This window comes from Cydia amplana, chromosome 14 (assembly GCF_948474715.1).
Source record: "Cydia amplana chromosome 14, ilCydAmpl1.1, whole genome shotgun sequence".
In the NCBI taxonomy this organism is placed as follows: Eukaryota; Metazoa; Arthropoda; class Insecta; order Lepidoptera; family Tortricidae; genus Cydia; species Cydia amplana.
In genome coordinates this window covers 13,295,049-13,320,775 of record NC_086082.1, presented here as the reverse complement: position 1 = coordinate 13,320,775, position 25,727 = coordinate 13,295,049, and the positions used below count along the sequence as shown (strand labels likewise).

The 25,727-nt window shown below is 38.2% G+C and overlaps 3 protein-coding genes across 4 annotated transcripts; 1 reads left to right on the top strand and 2 right to left on the bottom strand.

Annotated features, from left to right (window-relative positions):
- Positions 1-1,718: 1,718 nt before the first annotated feature.
- Positions 1,719-3,879, top strand: LOC134654156 (small ribosomal subunit protein RACK1). Its single transcript, XM_063509601.1, has 5 exons — positions 1,719-1,897; positions 2,170-2,378; positions 2,632-2,838; positions 3,164-3,415; positions 3,638-3,879. The coding sequence occupies exons 1-5, from the start codon at positions 1,789-1,791 to the stop codon at positions 3,809-3,811; spliced, it is 951 nt and encodes a 316-aa protein (XP_063365671.1). The 5' UTR covers positions 1,719-1,788; the 3' UTR covers positions 3,812-3,879.
- Positions 3,880-4,052: 173 nt separating this feature from the next.
- LOC134654155 (diphosphomevalonate decarboxylase) lies at positions 4,053-5,407 on the bottom strand. The gene has a single exon (XM_063509600.1). It carries the CDS (start codon positions 5,312-5,314, stop codon positions 4,154-4,156), a length of 1,161 nt encoding a protein of 386 aa, XP_063365670.1. The 5' UTR covers positions 5,315-5,407; the 3' UTR covers positions 4,053-4,153.
- Positions 5,408-7,386: 1,979 nt separating this feature from the next.
- LOC134654154 (uncharacterized) lies at positions 7,387-8,738 on the bottom strand. 2 transcript variants are annotated; one of them, XM_063509597.1, is made up of 2 exons: positions 8,585-8,738; positions 7,387-8,473 (listed from the first exon to the last, which is right to left on the bottom strand). In XM_063509597.1, exons 1-2 carry the CDS (start codon positions 8,669-8,671, stop codon positions 7,478-7,480), a joined length of 1,083 nt encoding a protein of 360 aa, XP_063365667.1. In that variant the 5' UTR covers positions 8,672-8,738; the 3' UTR covers positions 7,387-7,477. The 2 variants fall into 2 exon arrangements, with proteins under 2 accessions (XP_063365667.1, XP_063365668.1); XM_063509598.1 differs by having other exon boundaries at positions 7,388-8,470; positions 8,585-8,737.
- Between the last annotated feature and the right edge of the window lie 16,989 nt (positions 8,739-25,727).

Sequence of the window (25,727 nt, the reverse complement as noted above, 5' to 3'; positions counted from 1 at the left end):
GGGTTATCGTTCCATAGAAAATCTGAATTTCGCGCCTTTTTCTACTAACATAGTTCGTTCAATATTTCAAAGTTTTAATGCTACTAAATAAAATAAAATAAATCTAAGCGTCATCATATTTTTTAAATCATTTTGATATGTTTTTAAGCGCGATTTTGCCAGACTGCGAACTCGACTCCGCACTCGCGTTCGAAGTTTCGCGCCGATTCGCACACGAGTGTGGAGGGGGCTTTACGTAAAAGTAAAAGCATTTGTTGTTATTGGCGGTTTAAAAAAAACATAAATTACCAATAATAAACTGTAAATTATATTTACGAAGAAATATTTACTTCGGACTTCGTAACTTATCTTCTACGATATGTATCAAACAAAAGCTATCTTAAGCCGGCTTCCCACGGCCCGTGTTTATTACAGGCCAGGCCGGACCGCGCCACGCCTGTGGATGCCTGTGCGGTTGATTAAGCCGGCTTCCCATGGCCCGTTTTTTCACAGATCTGACCGCGCCTCTACAGGCCGATAGATCGTGGGAACGGTCGCATCCGACGAGGCCTGTGCGCTGTCCCAGGTGAAATGAACCGACGCAGACGCGCCCCTACAGGCACCCTCGCGCCGCGCCGCGACGCGCCTTTGAAGTTACCGACTCCCGACGGATCGGACGGGTGACGACAGGCCTCGTCGGATGCGACCGTTCCCACGATCTTAGGCCTGTAGAGGCGCGGTCAAAACTGTGAAAAAACGGGCCGTGGGAAGCCGGCTTTTATAGAGTCTGTGCGGAAAGAGAAGAGTCGTGGATTGTATTGGGCCCCATACATTCCACGACTCTTCTCTTTCCGCACAGACTCTATTTGCTATAATTTTTAGGGTTCCGTACCCAAAGGGTAAAAACGGGACCCTATTACTAAGACTCCGCTGTCCGTCCGTCCGTCCGTCCGTCCGTCTGTCACCAGGCTGTATCTCACGAACCGTGATAGCTAAACAGTTGAAATTTTCATAGATGATGTATTTCTGTTGCCGCTATAACAACAAATACTAAAAACAGAATAAAATAAAGATTTAAGTGGGGCTCCCATACAACAAACGTGATTTTTGACCGAAGCTAAGCAACGTCGGGCGGGGTCAGTACTTGGATGGGTGACCGTTTTTTGCTTGTTTTGCTCTATTTTTTATTGATGGTGCGGAACCCTCCGTGCGCGAGTCCGACTCGCACTTGGCCGGTTTTTATTACTTTAATTAACGACCATTGCCTCCATTACTTATTGCATAAAAAAATAGCCATGTATATTTATGGTTCTTGTTGGATATTTTTACGCTTTTTTTTTTTTTATCGTTTTAGAGTAGACAAACCAAACATTTACATAAAACACATGTGAAAGCTGATATATACTGGGTCAACCAAATCTTGTCAGTAAATAGGAACAAAAAAACTATACTCATCCTTTTCTCTTGGGTGCTAGTACTAGTGTAAGACAATGATAGTATGATTCTCTCTATGTTTGAAATCAAACAGACCCTTGACACACTATAGATGGTCAAACCAATTTGTCAGTAAATAGGAACAAAAAAAACTATACTCATCCTTTTCTTTTGGGTACTAGTACTAGTGTAAGACAAAGATAGTATGACTCTCCCTGTCTATGTTTGAAATAAAAATAACCAAGCAGTCAGTCAAATTTATTTACATTATCTGTGGCGAGTCCTATTGGCACAATCTGTGGCAACCTGTCTTTTTCTTTTCGGTAGCGTTGCTGAGTGTCGTTGTCCGGTGCTCAGCCGTGAAAAAATATTAAAATGACTGAAACATTGAAGCATAGAGGCAACCTCGTTGGCCACAATGGGTGGGTTACGCAAATTGCGACAAACCCTAAATACCCTGACATGATCCTGTCTTCTTCTCGAGGTAAGGTTATAAGTGATATACTTAACCTAAATTGGTTTCTACATCCATGTTCATCTATCTTACCCTAGCACACATAAGTTGACCATGTATTTTATTTGTTGTATTAAGCTAATATTTCGATGAATCCATTTATATTTCCTTCGTACATGATGAGAAAAACCTTTGCCACGCGAGTCCTGAGCGGCAAGCGGATATGGGGCTGATGTTAGTTTCCCCACAAGTAACGTACGGCGCGGCCTTAGCAATCGATTGATCTTTTTTTTATTTTTCAGACAAGACCCTCATCGTTTGGAAGCTGACCAGAGACGAGACCAACTACGGTCTGCCGCAGAAGCGCCTGTACGGTCACTCCCACTTCATCTCGGACGTCGTGCTATCAAGCGACGGCAACTACGCCCTGTCCGGATCTTGGGACAAGACCCTCCGCCTGTGGGATCTTGCTGCCGGCAAGACCACCCGTCGTTTCGAAGACCATACTAAGGTGTGATAAATAGTTAAAACTGTTGTGTTAAAAAGGTTGTAGTGTTAAGAGCCGATGCGCGGCAGAAGACTAAAGTTTGCGCCTATGCGAGGCAGAAGATTCGACGTCGCATTTGTGTCTTAGTGAGACAGAAGAATTATAAGCTATTACGCTGATATCCATTGTCAGTAAGTAGTAGTTTGTAAGACCCCAATCCAATGTACTTAAGTCTTTTTCGTACAAGCTGAAACTAACCTAACTTTTTTTATCACAGGATGTCCTCTCAGTGGCATTCTCTGTTGACAACAGACAGATTGTCTCTGGCTCCCGAGACAAGACCATCAAGCTGTGGAACACCCTCGCCGAGTGCAAGTACACAATCCAGGATGATGGCCACAGCGACTGGGTTTCCTGCGTGCGTTTCTCCCCGAACCATGCTAACCCCATCATTGTGTCTGCTGGATGGGACCGCACTGTCAAGGTAATTTATAGTTTTGTTTTTAATCAACTGTAGGAATATTACATACTTACTCATTTGAGCCCTTACCTAATGTCTATTAATTTATTATGTATATTTATTGTCTCAGGTGTTCTATTTATTATCAATTAAGTATATTATGAAAGCAATGTGCAGATAAAATAACAGTGCATCAGGTAGCTTAGTCTGTGCGGAAAGAGAAGAGTCGTGAAATGTATTGGACCCCATACATTCCACAACTATTCTCTTTCCGCACAGACTCTACCACCATTTTAGTGAAATCTAGGAATGGTACAACTTAATATTTTATTTTCTTTTTGTCTATTAGGTCTGGCACCTTACCAACTGCAAGCTCAAGATCAACCACCTCGGCCACTCTGGCTACCTGAACACAGTGACTGTCTCCCCTGATGGTTCCCTCTGCGCCTCTGGTGGCAAGGACATGAAGGCCATGCTCTGGGACCTGAACGATGGCAAACACTTGCACACTCTGGACCACAATGACATCATCACAGCCCTCTGCTTCTCGCCCAACAGATACTGGCTCTGTGCCGCTTATGGACCTTCCATCAAGATCTGGGTATGTATTACAACTAAATTTTTTTTTGTCTGAAATCCCTCTATGGTTTTTTTCTTCTGGCACGAGTACTTGACCAATTGAAGATTTTATTAATTTGTACTGCAGACACTGCATTTGACTAGTGTGAAAACAGTGTCAGCCATGTAAATACTTATTTCATTTTACATATTGACATAATTTAGTATGTATGAATGTTTCATAACTAATTAAGACTTTGTTTAGGATCTGGAAAGCAAGGAGATGGTTGAGGAACTCCGCCCTGATGTGATCAACCCCACCAAGGCCGACCCGCCCCAGTGCCTCTCCCTCGCATGGTCCACCGACGGTCAGACCCTCTTTGCTGGATACTCTGACAACATCATCCGAGTATGGCAGGTGTCAGTCTCCGCCCGATAAAGTGGTTTCATTTATTTTATGCCTCTATATTCCAATATGAATGTCTAAAAATAAATGAAAGGACTGACTACATTTGTTTTCATTATCATCCTTATCTAAAAAAGATGTAGCCTTTGAGATAGTAATTTATTCTGAACCATTCCATTGTAATGTAATATCATTACCATTTCAAATATAATATGCTCTTTCAAAATAACATGGTACATTTTGTAGTTACACAATATAAGATTGTAAATACATATAATTTAGTGTAGTCTTAAGTTAGAAATTAATATAATTTATTACATATAAAATACCCATTCATCCACTTATTTCTACCCCACACATTAGCCACACTTGCATTTAGAGAGGAAGACCATTTTGATCTAACAAATGTAAGCCATCAGTAACTTCTGCTGGCCCCTCTCCAACTTTAGTATGAATAATATATTTCAACAAATCCACAGATCCTGGTTCCAATCCAAACTTATTCAGAAAATCTTGACTTAGCTCATGCTGTTTAGAATTGAGACCAGTTACAAAATTATCTGGTGATGAAGAAGGAAAAACATATTTTATAAGAGAAATTATTTTTGGCACCTCTTCCTCTAGGAGGTACAGACAAGCATTTGGGCCTGCATCAAAAGTATAAGCAACTTTCACTTCACCACAGTCTTCATTATATTTGTGAATCATTTCAACTATCTTGTGGGACACATCTGTCATGTATACAAAAGGTGGGTAAGAGTCCAGACAGACTGCATGAAACTGGTTGCTGTCTTTCATAGTTATTTCAGCAAACTTGGGAAAGTTCTTTTCCTTTATCGCCTGAATAATACTGGTGGTTCTCTGTGGCACACAATAGTCAATCCTGTGTTTGAGTAGTTCAGATGTTTCAGCCGTTATCTTCATTCCCTTTGTTGAACTAGTCTTCTTTGCACTGTCACCAACCACAAGTATAAGAGCTCGCATTTCAGGCCAGTGAGAGGCTTCTGCAATTTGAGTTGCGATGGAATCTTTGCCAGTGGGGTCCGTTCCTGCATGCCACTGAACAAAACCGCCATAAACACTTCTACAAGCACTGCCAGAACCCAACCTTGCGACGCAGCTGACATCAGATTTCACATTATAAAGTTTCGCTAATGCAGTTACTAAGCACGCATATCCAGCTGCAGAGGATGCGAGACCGGCCGCCGTAGGGAAATTGTTAACAGAGCACACACGGACTTTCCATTTCAGGAATTCTTCGTCCACACTTTTCTCCTTAGCGGCTATAGCTTTTATTCCTTCGAGGCAATTTACTAGCCGCTTATTCGTAAAAGATTCCTTCTTGCCGTTGAGCCATATCTCGTCGCTAGTAAGTTGTGGGCCGGTAAACACAGTTGTTTTGGCACACATAACACTTGTGTCCAAAGTAGCGCTAACGGAATCATTTAACGGTAATATCAATTCTTCGTCGCGTTTTCCCCAATATTTAATCACTGCGATATTTACGGGAGCAATAACGGTTTTTATATTATTCATTATGCTGTAATAGTGGAGATTTAATAGAAAACTTTAAAGTCGTTCAATATTAATTTTTAAATACATCTGGCCTGGCGCGGAAATCGAGGCAATGAGCGAAGCGAATCGTGAATCAACCATGAATCTAGTATAACTGGATTGGGCATGAGTGGTGGGGATAACTGACAGAACGGGATAGTCTTATGTATCTTTCAGTAGGAGTAGCAGCGAAAGCGCTATTATTGTTGGTCCTTGTCACATTTTTATGTTGGTCGAATTTATATGTTTTGTCCCTCACGGAGGCACGCGTAGACCACTTCTATAGGATGCTACCTTCTATGGAATCAACCAACGAAGGCAAGGCAACTTTTGACGTTTCAGTTTGACGTGTTCATGAGGCTGTTTGAGTAAGTAACTAAAACGCTGTTTCAACTTTTGTTCATATGCTCGCAAATTCCAGCTATATATAGTCTGGCAAACCAAATTTGTCAGTAAAGATTAAAGACTTAATATCTCTTTCTCTCTCACTTATGGGTGGGTCACGGTGCGGTAGTCTAGTATGCATAGAAGGTAGCATCCTATAGAAGTGGTCTACGCGTGCCTCCGTGAGGGACAAAACATATAAATTCGACCAATCATAGCGTCGCACTGATTGGTCGAATTTATTTGTTATGGTGGGCAACAAATGAATTCGACCAATCACGGTGGTAAATTTACGGTGGGGAATAAAACAAGATGTGAGACTGTGACAAGGACAAACAATAATAGCGCTTTCGCTGCTACTCCTACTGAAAGATACATAAGACTATCCCATTCTGTCAGTTATCCCCACCACTCATGCCCAATCCAGTTATACTAGATTCATGGTGGGGAATAAAACAAGATGTGAGACTGTGACAAGGACAAACAATAATAGCGCTTTCGCTGCTACTCCTACTGAAAGATACATAAGACTATCCCATTCTGTCAGTTATCCCCACCACTCATGCCCAATCCAGTTATACTAGATTCATGCTAGTATGGCTTCAAATAAGAACAAAAAAAAACTACTCATCCCTTTCTTTAGGATACTCGTAATAGCGTAAGACAAAGACAGTATGATTATAAACGTCTATGTTTGAAATCAGACGGTCTCACCCAGGTGTAACCTAAATCTTAAAACAAACATCTATAGCTGGTCAAGCAAATCTTGTCAGTAAAAAAAGCGCGAAATTCAAATTATCTGTGGGACGAAATCCCTTCGCGCCTACAGTTTTCAAATTTGCCGCCTTTTTCTACTGACAAGACCTGCTTGACCAGCTATATCTTGAAAACGACTGACGACAATGTCGACTGGCTGGTCGAGCTTTCTTACTAAAAATGTATTGCAACACGCCTTTTATAAACCCTTTTGGCCACTTTGGCTGTAGCTGTAACTTTGTTTGATTCAGAATTCTGCTTTTGACTGTACAGTCAGCAGCAGAAGTTGCTAAGCGGGCCAGGTGATGCCAGGTGTTCAAAATAATCTCATCCCGACTTTTTTGTTTAGAGCAGCGGTTCTCAATCTTTTTTTCTGACGGAACCCTTTTGGAAAGCGAAATACTTGATGGAACCCTACAATACGGTGGCGGCATAGTAAAATTTTTCGAGGAGACTAAAGCAGTGTTCTAAATTCTTGCGGAACCCCTGCAGGGGTGTCGCGGAACCCTAGGGTTCCGCGGAACACACTTAGAGTATGGCTGGTTTAGAGAACAAGAGCGTGTCAAGGTAATTTTGAACACCTCGCCCGCTTAGCAACTTTGGCTGCTGACTGTACAATGAAATAACCCAGGAAGTTATTTAACCTAGCAACTATAAATATTTTGAACCTAATTGTCAATGCAACAACATTCAAATTGTAATGAAGCAGTTACGCTTTGCTAACCTACTATTATTTTCATAGTTCTTTTTTTACTTCCCATATATATTTTCATAAAAATAATTATTTGTAATAGGTACTCAATATCCTTTTACAGTTTATTTAAGGCCCCATTTACCATTGATTAGTGTAAAGTGCAGATTCATACATGTGTAAATCAAAGAAAATATTGAGATGCTATAATTTAGTAGCCATCACACTCCTAAAAAGATAACTTATCAAACTATATTAATGTTGCTTACACTATAATAATCACAGCTTAAAATATATTACTTAACATAATAAATTCAGTTCACTGCAAAGGCACACGCCTTACAGAGCTCCCCCATTAAACTCACATTTTTAATCTCTTTGAAAGTGCTAGTTTGAAGTGCAGATGGATTCTTCTTGATGAACTTTAGTGCTGCAGTTTTCAAATCTTCAGAGTTAGACATATCTGCGACAATGAGTACCTCTAAGACGTTATCTACAGTCAGTTGTTGAGCTAAAGCATGCTCAGATAATTCTCGCAGACCTTTCAGATCATATTTGTCTGCATACATCAGCAAATTAAACCAATTGCTATTCTCCAAATCTGACACAGTGCCTGTGTAGATGAATTCTAAGATGCATTGCAGGTCCTCCTTCATTACATCTAAAGTTACAAAGTTGTTCTGACTCTCGGCTGTATCTTCTTTGAGCATAGCTTTGAATACTTCACTATGCGCAACTAACATTGCTTTGTGAACTTTAAATGTTTCGCCATCCAATGATTTTATTGTAAAATCACAGCCAATGGATTCCGAGAGGAGTGCTCCAAAATCGTGACTAGCTTTCACATCATCAATTATTTCTTGGTTGATCCCTTTCCCTTCTAAGTAAGACATTGCAATGTACAATCTCTTATCTTTAAGCAAATCAACATCTTGCTCTGAGAAGCTGTAAGTGGTTACGTAGTTCACAGATCCTTCTGTTGAATTGTCAAACCTGTGTTCTTTGGAGATTGATGAAAGAAATGCCTTGCCATTCTTTCGGTCCAGTTTCAAGTCACTGCCTTCATTGACTTTGATTTTGAATGACCCTTCATGGGTGTTACCAACAAATAAATGCAGTAGGAATATTGTGCCGACATTTTCGACTTTTACCGTGAATGTGTATTCAAGCACGTCGTTGATGTATGTATTACCGACCTCGTAAAAGTTTGGACGGTACAATTTTTCGTAGATCTTGTCGAGGGATAGCCATCTCGCGTTCCGGGTCTGACAGGTTCGGTTACGCCAGCAAACAACATCGGCATCTTCCTGCTGAAAAATATAGAAGTTTTATAAACTTGTTGCACCTGGTATATTTATTATGATAATTATGATATGATTCATCTTGGGATTACCAGACAAAACAGAACATAATAATATTACCGTAATATCCATGGTATCTTCGTCCATATTTTCGACCGTGTTTTTCTTGTTTGCCCTGGAAGAAGTGGAACTAGTGGATGTATTCATTATTTTTATGAGTAATTCAAGAAAACCAGTTTGATAAAAAATCTACTAGATAGATCGCAATGCAGAACAACAAAACGTCGGTCGATCAATCGTCAATAGAATAGGTATAGGTACGTCATTCTCCCGACCGCACAAATACTAGAACTCAATTACTCCAAATGGTTACAACCATTCTAAATATTTTACATTTTATCACAATACTAATTTACTATTATTAAGTTTACTAATTTATTTCAAAATTAAATTGTGAAAGTGTAGGAAATATCAGGTATAATACCAGAAATCACCATATTATATTGTATTCTGGGGTAGATTTAATAAAGTTTCTGAACATACGTCCGATGTCCGGTCCATTTGTATTTGACAGTTGAGAAGTATATTTTTCTATTTATTACTATCTTTTAACGATTACCAAAGAATACAATACATTACCTATCACTTACCAGTATAATATTATCCAAAGCCGAATATATTGAACAGCTGAAGTTCCTGATTCTAATGCAATGTATGGAATCGTAGTAAGCCAAATTTTCTACAAAAGAAAATTGTATTACAGTATCTACTTACTTTTACTGACTTCTTGCACAACAGTCTTAGGAAACTCCTATATAAAGAAATAATGTATGGGGATCTCGTTTCAGTTCAGCCAACCTAACAAGATAAATATAGTCCGTCAACCAAATCTTGTCAGTAGCAATGTAAAGCAAACTAAAGTAGGGCAACACTCAAAGAGCAGTATTGCGCTAAGAAAAGCAGCAATGTACATCGAACCAACAGTTTTTTTTTCCGCTGAGCGCGCCCTGCGTACGTCAATTCAAATTGTCACTCGCGGTTTATTGAAAAAAATTGAAACATGGACGGACAATTTAAAAGCGATGATAAAACAATGTTAATCAAAATGATGAACAAATTTGAAGATATCAAAAACAACTCCCTATTGTAGTGCTTATATTCTCTTTGTTCCCTATCTATGTCTTCTAAGTTTACTAAAATAAAATCATATCAAAATGCAGATAATTAGATAGTGCATATATTTGTTATTTACAATATAATATGCCACTTGTTAATGTAAATTAGTGTACTGTTCTGGATGAATATGACATACCTGTGTAATTTTTTTGATTGGTATATATTGTACAATATACATATTAAAAATAAAACAACTGATATTTGGGTGTTTATTTAATTTAAAGGTAAATAAGATAAGGGTCACTTTTCGACTTGGTTGCGTTGTACACGTACATAAACCGCCATAGGTAAGTATTGTCTGAAAAGATACTACCTACTACGAACGCCTTATATTGGGCAAGATTTAATCCTGCAACAAACATGTATGGATTAGGTAGATATTGCGAAAGAACGGCGATATAATCAAGGCTCTTAATACTGTTTAAAAGGTTTACCTTTGTAAATAGTCACAACTGATTGCTGAAAATATTAGACATGTGGGCCTATGGACGGTTTCCAGGACACAATTTATGGTCTTGTTGGATAGATTTAGGCATACGTTTTAATTTTATTTATGCCTTTTAACCCTAAAACAAAAAAACTGAACATAATCTTAAAAGTTCGAAAGAGTTCTTCCAATACAAGTATTGGAAGAACTCTTTCGAAGACAAGTCATAACCTCAATTTTTAGTAATGTTTACCATCAACGAGCATGATTGTACATTGTAGGCCCCTTAGCTTTGCTTATTCTTATTTAATGTATTGGTATTTAATGGTGTCAGCAGAAATATCTCTTGAAACAGAAACGATTCAGAATGAAAACCAAATGAAAACAAATAAGGTGACGGCTGTCATTCACGGTCCACATTCCACAGATAAAACACAGATGACACGCGTTTTGGAATTATTTGAACACAGTGTTGCTAACCCGCGATTTTTCAAATTTGCCGCCTTTTACTACTGACAAGATTTGGTTGACGGACTTTAATAAACTGGCAACACGAAGGCAGAATTGTCAAATACATGTCAAATATGTACGTCAACTTTCAAAACTAAACCGTGATGAAAAGAAAATATTGTGATTCCGTGGTGTTTTACTTGTTTTCTATTATTCATTCGGTTTTCTCCATCTGAACAGTGCAGTGCGTTGAGTTGAGCAATTAAGTTCCTCCGTAGTGTTTCAGTTGTGTGATATTTTCCTATTCACAAACAAAAGACGTCGAGTTGAAGCAGTGCTCCTCCGTCCGCTGTTTTTGAGTAAGATTACTGAGATAGAGACTCATTATGGGTGGAAAGAGCAGAATTTGTGAAATTTGTGGCGTTAGAGAACGACACAGGCCGGGATTCTTTGCCAATTTCCCGATTGATGAACAAAGGTACGTTTGTCATTATAAGATTTACAGATCTTATTAAATATATTGAGTTCTCGGGTTTCACTTTCAGTCTTAGTTTGTCTGTAATATTCTTATCTAAAATTTGTTTTCCTAATCTTCGTTCATGGCATTTATGACGATGCGTCATCTATCATGCATGCGTAAATCACTAGAAGCACATATACTCCACAGCATATAAAAGAATATAAGTAAAATTCAATTTGACTCTGAGTATCATACATTTATCACTTATTGGAATTGCCTGCCTGCTTTACAAGTACCTAATAATAAATAAAATATGAGCTGTAGACGGCCGATGACAATAATAAAAAAAAACTTTGTAATTTTTTAATCACAAGTATCAGTTGCTTGCTTGCACTTAATTGGTGCACTGTTGGAAAGTATCTATCTCATATAACTGAGCTATCTCAGGAGTGTACTGATAGTTAGCCCAGGCTAAATTGGTAGTGATTGTGATAGCCCAGGCGGTGAAAATGTTATTTTAAACATAAAACTTTTATGAGATTGACATTTAAATAACATGTGCACCGTCATGGCTATAAAAATCACAGTGAAGTTAGCTTTGGTCTAACTCTAGTTGAGTGGGCTAGGGCCCTCTGCGCCTGGCTTGCTCTAGTCTGTCATCTGTAATAACCACAAGAAAATATTATTTTTATTGAAAACACAAAAACGGCTCAACTGATTGTGAATATTTTTTGTTAAATTATGTATCTATTTTTATCATATTGATTTTACATATTTATATTCCTCAATTCATTTCCCCCTGTTCAAAAGTTCTTCACTTTTAGATTGATTATTTCCACAAGTATGTATTCACAAATTGATTGATCTATTCAAATCGTTTAGGGGCATATATGTTCAAGTGTCAGAAAGGCTAGGTGTTGTAATGTCCATCGTCAATTAGTGCGAATGTAATAATGGCCTGATGACGGAAAGTCCAGATGTAAAATACCCATTTATCTATAAGTCCGGATGTTATGATACCCTAATGTCAGAATGTCTAGGTGTCACAATATCCAAAATGTAAAAAAGTCCACGTCATATTTCCCTTATGTTAAATAGTCATGGTGTCAAAATGTCCAGATGTCATATTTCCCGTATTTCAGGAATTCCCATAGTTTTAAAAGCTTTTAGGGTTAAGGCAACGTTAGCAAATTGGCAATAAAATAGTATCATATTTTTCATTTTGTTAATTACAGATAGATTTCCAAGCCAAGTACATTGTTCAGTTATTTGTTCCCGAGCTCAATAATAAATGTAGTAAAAAAATTAATATTTGTTTCATAGTTTAATTGGTAGCAGTGCCATCTTTCTCATAAATATAAATATTTGGACCATTTGATAGGAAAGCTAACGTTTTAACATCTGGACATTTTGTGGGTATAGAGTACCGGGGCGACGCACGGAACGCTTTTCAGGGCGGTCGATTTACGCTAAACTTGTAAAAATTCTAGTATTCTACTCGATCGTCGACTACTCTATTTGATGTAACTTCTAAACCTGTTGTGATCACGTTGTATTTTTTTTTGTGCATTATTAATAAACTTAAGGCTTTAATTTGAAGTTAATATATTTAAAAAAAAATATGTCAATCTGACTCAAAATCTCACGTAAAAACTTTACTTCCGGTTTTCTACGACAAAAAATAAAAAACATTTTTTTTTTCAAATCATTAAAAAAACATCCTTTTTTCTATTTGAAACAATGTCATTTGTATTTTATAAAAATACCACAGATTCTCAGTAAAACGTTAAAAAAGGTCTTTCCTCAAACATGATGAATTCTTCAATAGCCCATAACTAGGCAATAAAGAGTGACAGGAGAAAAAAAATGTGTGTACATATTTATGCAAAGCAGCTGACATACAGACTATATTTGTCTTACAAAAGAGAGCCATTCGTTCTATATATAACTTAAGAGCGCGTGAATCATTAAGAGAATTTTTCAAAGAAATTAATATTTTAACTGTAGCTTCCCAATACATATATGATAGTATTATTTATGTTATTAAGAATCTAGACTCCTTCACTAAGAATTCTGATGTCCATAACTTTAACACTAGAAATAAAAATAAGCTTGCTATCAGAAAGATTCGTGTCCGTAAAGTACAAAAGTCATTCGTTGGGCAATGTATTCATTTTTATAACAAGTTACCTGAGGATGCTTTAAGATTACCCTTTCCAGCTCTTAAGAATTACTTTTTTTTTTGAAAAGATGTGTCCCGCCGAGTTTTTTGCCGGTCCCATATTGGGATGCCCTCCTCCAATTGAGGGGGGATTGAAATCTTCTCGGGGCAGAGGTGTAGGGTTGGAGCGTCTACCTAGCTTTATTTGACGTTCATAAGCGCATTGTAATTATGCCTACTTGAATAAACTATCTTTTATCTTATCTTATGCTTACTAGAACTATAATTACCGAAATATAAACAAAATCCACGACCTCACTTTTTTTTCCTTGTCCGCTTGACGTGAAATGCCCCTATTATCTATCTAATTCAGTTTGAAATCATATTCTTTAGAGACCATTAACATTGTAACAATTTAGGGCTTGACTTGATATAATAATTAGAATTGTGACTTTTGCAGGTGTAGAACTTGGGTTCAAATTGTTGGTAAAGAAGATCTAGTGCATATACCAATTGAAAAGCTTCACCAAGTACGTTTTGTTTGTGGAGATCACTTCAAAGCAAAAGACTTCAACAAAAAAGGCAATCGCCTGAAAAAAAGGGCTTACCCTAAGCTGCACCTCTCTGCACAACCATTGAGTGACCATCAACTAAAAGATTTTCCTCAACATGTTGCAAGCAAAGGTATGTGTAATCACTAATCAGTCAGTTAAAAAAACTTTTTTTATAATGAATAAATAATATCTGGGAGACATACAAAAACTACAAAAATGCGCGTTTTCCCAGAGATAAGACCTAGCTAGATCGATTATTCGTCCCCGAAATCCCCCATATAGCAAATTTCATCAAAATCGTTAGAGCCATTTCCGAGATCCCCGAAATAAATAAATAAATATACAAGAATTGCTCATTTAAAGGTGTAAGAATTTAACTAATCATCCTTTTAAATCTAACCTTGATTAGAGAGCAAAAGCTTGTTTTAACTTTTACTTTTTGTGCCTGTTTTTTCTTAAATGAATTTATTGAAAAGTATTCATTGTAATCTTTTTATAAATATTTCAGCTTTGGCTCCTACACCCATGGATGACAGAATTGCAACAGCTGCAATTGCATCATCATCCAAAATGCAGAATATGGCGGCCACAACCCAAAATATAATGAGTAAGTTGATCATTTTGAAATAAATATATTGAGGTAGACATTAGCACCTACTTACGGTCTTGTGCCTCTGGTGGCCTCACATTTTTAGGGTTCCGTACCTCAAATGGAAAAAACGGAACCCTTAGGATCACCCATATATAGGAGGCAACAGGTCGTCCGTCTGTCCATCTGTCTGTCTGTCAAGACCCTTTAGTTGAAGTAAAAACCATATACTCAGGTCTACAGTCCCTTAAAGCTATGAAAAAAATGAAACTTCTAAGTTAACGTACAAAAAAGGTATGGCTGTTTATGCCACACAAACAAACAATTAATATTTCGTCACGCTTAAGGGAATCAAAATTTAAAGGGTACTCTCCGTTGGTCTAGAACAGCGGTCGGCAACCTTTTAGCAGCCAAGGGCCACATAGTAGTTAAGGAAGATGACGCGGGCCGCACTTTTGTTAATATGAGTGACTTTATCAGACATTGTTGTTTGACATTATTACATACAAAATAGCCAGGGGGCTCCCGGGCCGCAAGTGAAAGGTTCGCGGGCCGCTTGTTGCCGACCGCTGATCTAGAACTATTAGAACATCGTCTTTTACTACAAGTACAGAGAAAAATCTAAAAGCTATAGATCTTTTTTTTTTTATTAAAAATGGGCTTACTCATGGCCACAGACTAGCCGAGGCGAAGACGTGGCCTACGATGGAGCGAGTCTGCCCAGAAGGTGCCTGTTCACCCTTGATTTGATCTGTAAAAATTAGTTTGTCCGGTTTTTTTAAATGCTGCCAGATGGAGACGAAAGAAGGACATATTTTGCCTAGCGCTGGCACTATTTATTATCAATATTTCAGAAGTAGTGGAAGTTTGTAATGGTTTTCATTGTTTACTTATGACATGATAATCTTCATTTCAAAGTAGGACTCCATACAACTCATAGAAGTCTTAAGTACATACATCTAGTTTGTAAAGCTTGTAAGCAATATAAAATATGAAAAAAAGTACATAGATTTTATCAAATTGTAATGCAAGAATAATAAATAGGCCAGTATTTTTCTGCAATGACGTTCAATATCCAAAATAAAAATTGTCTTTGCTTGAACTATTAAGTGTACCGTATTTCATGTTTTTATAATCATTCAGCTTCAGACCCAATTCCCATGGAAGAAGAGGTCCCTGCTGCACCTGTGCTACCTGCGTGTAGCACAACGCCGCTGGCAATAGTCGATGTCGAAGGTAATTACTTGATAGAATATTGCTCAAAATGAGCTACTACTTGTATATATTTTACCCATACTAGCTAAAGCGAAACTTGCGAAAGTACCTCTATCCTTCTGTGTATTACGTTTTCACGGTAACCGTTACACCCATTTTTTTGAAAAATTCGCCCAATAGTGTGACGGAAGGGAAAGGTTTTAATTATCTACCAAATTCGGCACTCATTTAGGTATCAGTATGTTGGAACGTATTTAACGAGACAGATAAGTAGATAACTGAGAAAACGGCACGGATCATATCCCACGCGAGATCAGCTAGTATAAAAATAAACAAGAGAAAAGTATCTAACTAACAACACAAACATTAAAATCAGAATTAAAATTTTATACATATTGATAATGGGTATATGCAAAAATTGCAAAATAAATAAATAGTGTACTTTTACAAATACTACGTCGGTGGCAAACAAGCATACGATCCGCCTGTTGGTAATCAGTCACCGTAGCCAATATTTTTTAATATCACGTCGGTGGCAAACAAGCATATGGCCTGCCTGTTAATAAGAAGTCACCGTAGCCTATGTTTTTTTTATACCAAGTCGGTGGCAAACAAGCATACGCCCGCCAGATGATAAGCAGTCACCGTAGCCTGTTTTTTAGGGTTCCGTACCAAAAGGGTAAAAACAGGACCCTATTACTAAGACTCCGCTGTCCGTCCGTCCGTCCGTCCGTCTGTCACCAGGCTGTATCTCACGAACCGTGATAGCTAGACAGTTGAAATTTTCACAGATGATGTATTTCTGTTGCCGCTATAACAACAAATACTAAAAACATAATAAAATAAAGATTTGAGCAGAGCTCCCATACAACAAACGTGATTTTTGACCGAAGTTAAGCAACGTCGGGCGGGGTCAGTACTTGGATGGGTGACCGTTTTTTGCTTGTTTTGCTCTATTTTTTGTTGATGGTGCGGAACCCTCCGTGTGCGAGTCCGACTCGCACTTGGCCGGTTTTTTTTATACCACATCGGTGGCAAACAAGTATGCGGCCCGCGTGATGGTAAGCAGTCACCGTAGCCTATGATTTTTAATACCACGTCGGTGGCAATCTGGCAAACAAGCATACGGCCCGCCTAATGGTAAGCAAGCAGCCACCATAGTTTTAATAACTACAAACAAGGCGCACAGCTCTCATGTCCCCCGCTCCCCCACCATGTACGGCATTTGTCCGTGGCGTGCTCTGCGTGCGCCGCAGTGGGTGTGCGTGGGTGGGCGGCACTTCGGAGCAGGCCACGCGTGCACTGCTATGGAAGTATTTACCTACCTACTTTTTGGTAAGAAGCGTTTTTGTACCCACGCCACATGCGTAGTTCCACTGCGCCCAGCAGTAGGGTTCCGGCTTTATGCTAATGAAAAAAAATAGGCATATAAAAAATTACACTTTACTACTACCCTAAAATTACCCGTGCAAAGCCGGGGGAGGTCGCTAGTAGGTATAACATCATATATCGATAGATAAGTATGTAAATCTAGAAAAATATCCATAACTCGAGAACAAATATCCGAGTATGTACTTCGAGTAATTATATATTTATTAAATGCTTGTTTTGATGTATTTCAGCTTCAGCGCCAAGCCGCATAGAGGAAGTGGCGCCAGTACTACCTTCAGGTAGCAAAACGCCTCTTGCGACATCCACAAAGCAAAATGTAATTGGTAAGTATTTGCATTTTTTTTCAAGAAGAAGATGTGTCTTGTCTACCTATACTAGACTACTAATCTTCATCATCTTAGTGTGTTACATTACAAATGCATTTTAATTCCAAAAATTGGCGCAGGCACGAATTTTAACGAAAGCTTCTGCTATCGACCTTTCACAATGAAAATAGGGCTTATTTGGATGATTTGTTAGCTGTACGTCCAATACGCAGTCCGTCCAAATGATATTTCAATTCGCATTTCGTCCAACACGTATTTGGTCCAACATGCATTTCGTCCAACAGCATTTCGTCCAACGCGTATTACGTCAACACGTATTTCGGCCAACAGCATGTCGTCCAACATGGATTTAGTCCAACACGCATTTTATCCGAGTGGCAGCCCACTGCCATGCGCCTACCCGGGAGGCACACCGGCCAAATGTACCTAAACTGCGTAGTGACACCCCTCTGTCTGTACTTTTCTTTCCACGAGCAACTAATACTCACCAATACAATTTTAACAACCTCAAAGCCAATTAGTTAGCGTTGTTTTATCACAGAATTCCCATGGCCACCTCCTGTCTCCTCTCCATTATCAAATCAGCTCCATGTCATTCCATTAATTTTACATAATATATCTATGCAAAATTTCAGCTCAATCAGTAATGGGAAAGTTGGTCAAACTTAGCTTCCTAGATTTGACCCACAATAACTAACATACATACATACTAACAGGGCAAGTTAAATCAATAAAAGCTCGTAAAAAGATGAGAAAATTGAGATTGTCATAAGTAAGTACACCACATCATACTAAACTCAACCTGCAAAAGTGTATCAATTCATGTGCATGAAATACGACCTACAGATACCTACGTATCTGAAAATTATAATATGTAAGTAATTTTGCCTTGTATATGATCTCCGGTTCGATATCCTAAGAAGCCTGTGAGTCCTAAGACTTGATTCTGAAATAATACATGTTGGCCGAAATACGTGTTGACGTAATACGCGTTGGACGAAATGCATGTTGGACCAAATACGTGTTGGACGAAATGCGAACTGAAATATCATTTGGACGAACTGCGTATTGGACGTACAGCTAACAAATCTTATTAGAGTATTGGTTGCCCAGAAACAATATTAGGAACTGACCGACATACGGCGTGATTCGGGAAATGAATTAGAGATTCACTAGACATGATGATAGATATTTCATATCTAGTGAATCTCTGATTCATTTCCCGAATCGCGCCGATATTTTCAAAGGAATACGGCTGTGGCATATCTACTTCCGTGAGAATCAGACATACTATCTCCGGAAAAAAAAATTATGTTTACAGAATCAACGTTTGTGTTTCCTACATATTTATCTTAAAAATAATAAATCAGTAGATACAAAAACTTGTCAAGTGACAACCCCGTGCCGACACTCACAGCTCGGTCATAAAACTGCGGCGCGCAAAGAAGATTCACGATTCGATAAGTTTCAATTTCGCTTGCAGGCGGCGGCTTTTATACCTAAATCTGACTTTTGTGAAGGAGTGAATTTTCTGTATTACTGTAGTACTATTACTTATTCTGTGGTACAAACAGCGATAAAAGCTTGTACCAATATAGAGATTTTTTTGCCAAACTAAACTAAAGGTTCATGCTTACATTATTTGTAGTATTCTCCTCATTCTCTTTCCTTTCAAACTAAACCAAATTATAATTAATTATTATACTGTAATTTCTCAATTTCAGCTCCGTCGCCCAATCCGATGAAGAAAAAACAGACCCATGTGTCTGCGTCAGATTCTGCGTCAACCACCACGCAAACAATAATGGGTAAGAACTATACCTACTCTACTAAAGCCAAGTAGAAAAACCGGCCAAGTGCGAGTCGGACTTGCGTTCAGATTCTAAGGGTTCTGTACATTACCCAATTTTAACAATGTATTTTTTTATATGTGGATCGCGAGTGAATTACCTTTAAAAAACCCGTAGAGGTTGGATTAAAAACTAAGTAATTAGTCCGACTCACGCTTGATTGCATTTTCTAATAGGTTTTCCTGACATCTATAGGGAATTAAATATTTTGTATATTTTTTTCCAAATTTTAGACCCAGTAGTTTCGGAGATAAAGGGGGCCCATGGTCATTATTTAGCTATTTTCTTAAATAACTTCTAAACTATTTATTTTAAAATTCCAAAAAGAAATTGAGATTCTCAAAATGAGCTCTTTCATTTGATATGTAACACGATTTAGTTTAAAAAACATTATTTTAATTATCTCATTTACCCCCAAAAGTGGCCTCCATGTTTAAAATTCATTCGTTTACGTAAGATGTCCGTCTGTGAGTCACGAATTTACATATATGTACCAAATTTCAACTTAATAGGGAATATTAGGCAAAGCTCTTGAGTAGGTGGCACCATTAGCACATACAGTAAACTTGACATTATCAATGACACGTCATGCGTCACTAGGTCAATTACATGGCGTACCGTGAAACATGACAATCGAAAGTTCGATTTCTGCCTCTCTATCACTCTTGCTTATTCGATCGATAGAGAGGCAGATAAAGAAATTTCGATTTTCGCGTTTCGCGGTAGACCACCTGTAAACAAACCGCCTTGGTGCATCAATGTCATAGTGAAAACCAAAGTGAAAACTTTTCAAAAAACTGTTTATAGTCTGACAAAAAAGAGTAGAAATTAAAAAGTGGCAATACTGTAGTGTCGTCCCGTTTCCTTAGATTTGAAAGGGACTACACTAGAGTAATATTGCCACTTTTTAATTTCTACTCTTTTTTGTCAGACTATAAGGCCTAGTGTGTATAAGTTACCTACTCTATCTATGGTTTACTAAACAAATTAGTGCTGCACTCTGGCGGCAGAACATTGCAGTAATACTCGCTATTGGATCCCTAAAAAGGTGGCAAATACTAAAAATACGTTTGTACGTCCCGACGTTTGTTAGGGTTCCGTAACTCAAAAGGAAAAAACGGAACCCTTATAGGATCACTGGTCCGTCTGTCACAGCAAATGCTCCAAAACTACTGGAACAATTAAGTTGAAATTTGCTACACATATGTAAGTCTGTGACCCAAAGACGTAACGTAAGGTAATGTAACGTCAACAAATAAACTTGAAACAGTGGGGCTATTTTTGGGGGGTAAATGAGATTTTTTTTATTTTTTTTATTTTAGGATAAACAATTTTGAAGTATTCAAGAAAATTGTCAAAAAATAACCATCACCCCCCCCCCTCTATCTCCAAAACTACTAGGATTAAAATTTTGAAAAAATACACAAAATAGTTCTTTACCGATAGATGACAGGAAAACCTATTAGAAATCTACAGTCAAGCGTGAGTCGGATTTAAGAACAAAAATGCTGTAAGGCTTTTTTCGGGACATAGAACATTGAATTAATTAATTGAATAGCCGCAATGGCAGGCCTATGGAACTCTCCGCACGAGCTGGGATACCTACGAATCTGTTACCTTTCACGGTAGAAAAGCAAACCAGTTGGTTGCCACACGAGCTTACGCACGCACGTCACCGCGCGCCGCACTGTCAATTTTTACGATAGTTACAAGCTACGTAGGTACTATTGAATTTCTTTAATTAAACATGTAGTGTTTATTATGACAAATGTATAGTTAGATATCTATTTGAAATAGGTAGCAATTTTTTAATTTATTTTGGTAAATGTTTATTTAAACGACCGTAAGTTAACTTTGTTCTGGTTAACTTATAATTCACCTTTTACCTGTATTCATGGGTTCTCTATTATTTTTCTTAATTGTATAACATTAATGTGGTTTTAAATTACACGAAGTTTTAAAACTAATTATTGCTGGGATTGTTGTGCGGTTTATAAAACGGCGTAAACACTGCGTTTACTTCAGAGACATATGACCTTTTAAAATGAGTATTTCGCAAACACTGACGCATAAACGGATTATTAGGTATAATTCAATATTTAGATTTCCTTTTATTTCACTCCGCTGTTTAAGAAGGTATTTATTTATCATTCATTTCTAAGCGTCAGTAACCCTAGCGTAGTGCCGGTGCGCGCGGTGCGGGGAGCGGCACTATTATATAATCTGTGGTTTAAGTCAGCGGTCGGCAACATGCGGCGCGAACCTCTCACTCGCGGCCCGTGAGCCTCCCTGGCTATTTTGTTTGTATGTAATATTGACAAACGTCAATGTCTGATAAAGTCATAAATATTAACAAAGTGCGTCCCGCGACTACTTCGTTAACTACTATGTGGCCCTTGGCTGCTAAAAGGTTGCCGACCGCTGGTTTAAGTGAAACGTTGTGTAAACAGCTATTGCGAAGGCCCTAGGCCGATATCCGCATAAAGCCGAAGGCCCGAAGCGTCCCGAAGGGCGTGCCTTTAGGTTCAAGCGTGAGTCGGTCTGAAGACAAAAACTTGTACTATTGATTGATTAGGTACTTGTACTATTGTTAAGTGTTTAAGCACTATAGGTATTATCTCTTTTCGACCTTCGCTTTTAAAACACATGCGGAAGTTATGGGAAGCGCGAATCCGTCGGACGCTCCGAGCTTTCAGCTCTACGCGTAGCTCGGCCTTCAGTCTTTGCGCGTCTTAAAAAATTGTATGAAATCTCTTTGTCGCACCTCATTTATACAATAATCAAAAAATCTAAAAAGTCAAACGTAAGGGCATAGCTATGGTTCAAATGATATAAGTATTTTCCATAATATGAATATCCAGAGAGGAAAATGAGGACTACGTTTGTATGAAGAAGCGGCCGTCCCATTTCCTCTTAATATGGGAAGGGTCAGGATACCTAATTAACATTAACGTGGAATTTTCAGTTTAATGAATCATCAGCATCACGATAAGGTTTTTAGATGAAACGGTTTTGCAACCTTAATACTGCAATATGCAAAACTGCAATTATGAAAAGTTTTCCGTCCCAGTAGGGCTATCACCTTATTATCATCTGCCAGTGCCACCATGCCTGTAACGTTCTAACAAGTATGAAAGTGCGAAAGTGACGCATGACATGACAGGTGATAAAAATGCGACCATGATATCCGTACTGGACTAGTTCAGCTATATCTTATTATAACTTCGTTCCGTTTTATAAATATGATATTTTTCTTTGTTGCAGATTGGGATAAGTCTAAAGAAAAATTGATTCGACAACTGCAAAAAGTTAAATCTACCGTTAGGTCTCTGAAACGCAGTGCAAACCTTATAGACCGCCTCGAATCGCCAATGGTCAAGGAAATTGTGGAATTGGCGTTAAAAAATCAAAAACGTAAACCCAAAGGTCGTCGCTGGACGAAGAAATACAAGATAGCGTGTCTATCGATATTAAAGAGATCACCCAAGGCCTACGGTTATTTGCGGCACTTGGTGCCGCTACCGAGTGTTAAAACTCTGCAAAATATTTTGAGAAAGGTTCCCATGGACACCGGAATCAATCAAAAAGTGTTACATCATTTGAAGAAAATAGCACCATCATACGGCGGCGACAGATATTGCTGTCTACTGTTCGACGAGATGGCAATAAAGCCCAGATTAAATTACAGTGTCGGCAATGATCAAGTAGAGGGATATGTTGACATGGGCACTAATCAAAGAACACCCGAGTTGGCAAATCATGCCCTAGTTTTTATGCTGCAAGGCATAAGAAAAAAATTTAAACAGCCGTTGGCTTTTTATTTTGTAAAGGGTACCGTTTCTTCTGCCAAATTGGCAACAATCATAAAAAAAATTATCACAGCTGTAAATAAAACAGGGTTCAAAGTGATTGCTACGGTTTGTGATCAAGGTCCAACAAATGTGGGCGCTCTGAAAATATTAAAAGACGCATCGCCTACCGAACACGGCCCCCAAATAAAAAACGATTTTGTCGTAGACGGACGAAAAATATTTATATTATTTGATGTCCCACATTTATTTAAGTCCATCAGGAATAATTTCCTTAATAATGGGATCATTTGTTTCGGCGGAAAAAGGGCTAAATGGGAACACTTAATGCAGGTACACCAACACAACAAGAGCTTGGTGTACCTGAGCAGAGTGACTGAGAATCATGTCCAACCGAAATATAGAGCAAAAATGAAAGTAAAATATGCTGCTCAGGCCTTAAGCAACACAGTTTCGTCTGTACTCAAGCTCATGGGGCGGTGTTCGGAATACACGAAAGAACAACAACAACAGCTGACTGAGAGTGGAGAGGTCATCCACGATCTGGATCGCCTCTTTGATTTCACGAATGGCCCTTCTGGACCTAAGGACATAATAAAAGGTCAGAGGGAAAATGTATCCCTGAAAACAGAGCACTTAAAAGTGTGGACCGAGTACAGAAAAAAAATTGAAACACTTACATTTTTCAAACCAAACGGCACGCGCGCGAAAAATGTAAGGTGTGTTCAGGGATTCCTCACTACCCTTTGCTCCCTTAGGGATTTATGGGAGGAGATGAAACGCCTCGGGTTTAACTATTTAAACCTGAGGCAACTTAACCAAGACGCCTTGGAAAACTTCTTCGGGGTCATACGGCAGCATAGCCCAACCAACAGAAACCCCACCGTTTCATCTTTTATGGCTGCCGTGAAGTCGACGATAATAACGGGAATGAGCGCTCCACACAGCAGAGGGTTCAACTGTGAACAGGATACCGGCGTGCTACTCACGGACCTCCAAAAATTTGTTTTTGGTCAAGAGGAGGAAACGGAAGCAAGCGAAAACGAAAAAGAATCCGTTGAAAATAAAAACAATGAAAATTTGGATGCTGAGGTCGGTGTGATGCTGAGTATACCCGAAGATGAGGCAGACGAAGTGGAAACGAACCTTGTAAACATTGAAGGTCAACCCATTGTTTACATTAGTGGGTGGTTGGCTATGCGGGTATTGAAGTCAAAATTACAAGCATGTAATGAGTGTAAGAAGAATTTAATAGAAGAAAATCCAGAAAATAACGATGTATTTTGTTACATAAAATTACGAGAATGGTGGGCAGACAAGACCTCACTGACCTATCCCAGTATTTCACTGTGCAACTTCGTCCAAAAGTGTGTAAATATTTTTGAAAAAGACATCATGCCTGTGCTTCACCGCGATAATATTACACAATCAATAATAACCATATATATGGCAACTACGGACTCGACATTCATAAAATGCGAATTGCATCGCAACAAAATGATTCAAGATATGTCCTCCCGCCTGGCTGTTCTTTTAGTACGTAGGCAATGTCAAAGAATAAACCAAAAAATATCAGCACAAGAAGAAGAAATTGCAGACAAAGTTAAAATGGCACAGCAACAAGGCATTGCTAAGTAGATGCAATTTTATGTATATAAACATATGTAGATTTATTGGTCTGCCGTTTAACTGAGGTGGTTGGTAAGATGTTACAGAATAATTTGTATAAGTAATTAAAGATGTTATACAGAGTGCTTCTTTAAAGTTTATTCTAAGACGCAATGTATTGCAAATTTTGTAATGTTTAAAGCGTGACAAGCAACGTCAAACACACTGATGTCAGCGTACATTGAAGGCAATATTTATTTTGTATGAAAAAGAGGAAGCCTAAAGGATTCATACATTTTAAAAGTTGCTGAACAAATGTTTCTTTAGTTTAATTTATTGCTCCTGTTACAGGAAGCACCCGGTATATAAAGTTCTAGCTTCGTTCCGCGACTTCGTTTGCGTAGAATTAGTATTTCAATATACCATTCCATAGTAAATTCCACTACAGCGGAAATTCATTGAAGAGCTTCAATGATGATTTCCCTTGACTTAAACTATTCATAAACATTTCTTCTAAATCGGTTCAGCTATTAACAGACAGACAGGCAGTGATTAAGGATTTATAATATTTTTTTATGGATTTTTTATTCCAAAACTCAACTACCTACATAACGTAACTTTATTACTAACAGCCAATATTACCAATCACCTAGCAGCCCACTAAGCTAAAAAATCGAGCATCAGGTCAGAACTGCTAGGAAGCGTGAATTAGAAAAATAACGTGTTAAATATGATAAAAATACTCGGCTGTCTTTAATTGAGACTCCACGTGTATGTGCAATCAACTGTTTGGGTGCAATTTGCATTTTGTAATGGTTCGGTTCATTTCTTTTATAAATTTCAAAACATGAAACTGGGTATGCATGTAGCTTATGTAGAGAAAAAAAGTGGAAACATCTTGTCAAGTGGGTGTTACCCTCCCTATTCCAGTTTTGTTCACCATTTTGTAGTTTTTCGATGTTTTTAGAAAAACGATAGAAAAAACAACAAAACTACCTACCTACCAGTAAACAAAACATTTTTACAAAGTATGTTGTTAGGACTTAAAGTTTTTAAGTTATGTGTATTGGCATTTTTGTTGTAACATCAACTGTTTTACTAATAACAATGAAAATCTAATAGCGAAATTGAACACAAGCTGAAAGAATGGAAATGCCCATTGACAAATTGTTTCCACTTCGATTTTTTTCTTGTCTACATAAGCAACATGCATGGTTTTTCACTTCAGGGCTTTGACAAAAGCATT

Excerpts from the sequence above, each read along its gene's own strand:
- LOC134654156 (XM_063509601.1), top strand. The coding sequence starts at position 1,789 with ATGACTGAAACATTGAAGCATAGAGGCAACCTCGTTGGCCACAATGGG. Across the intron at positions 2,379-2,631 it reads GTTTCGAAGACCATACTAAG|GATGTCCTCTCAGTGGCATT; the intron begins GTGTGATAAATA and ends TTTTTATCACAG. Across the intron at positions 2,839-3,163 it reads GATGGGACCGCACTGTCAAG|GTCTGGCACCTTACCAACTG; the intron begins GTAATTTATAGT and ends TTTGTCTATTAG.
- LOC134654154 (XM_063509597.1), bottom strand. The coding sequence starts at position 8,671 with ATGAATACATCCACTAGTTCCACTTCTTCCAGGGCAAACAAGAAAAAC. Across the intron at positions 8,474-8,584 it reads AAGATACCATGGATATTACG|CAGGAAGATGCCGATGTTGT; the intron begins GTAATATTATTA and ends TATATTTTTCAG.
- LOC134654155 (XM_063509600.1), bottom strand. The coding sequence starts at position 5,314 with ATGAATAATATAAAAACCGTTATTGCTCCCGTAAATATCGCAGTGATT.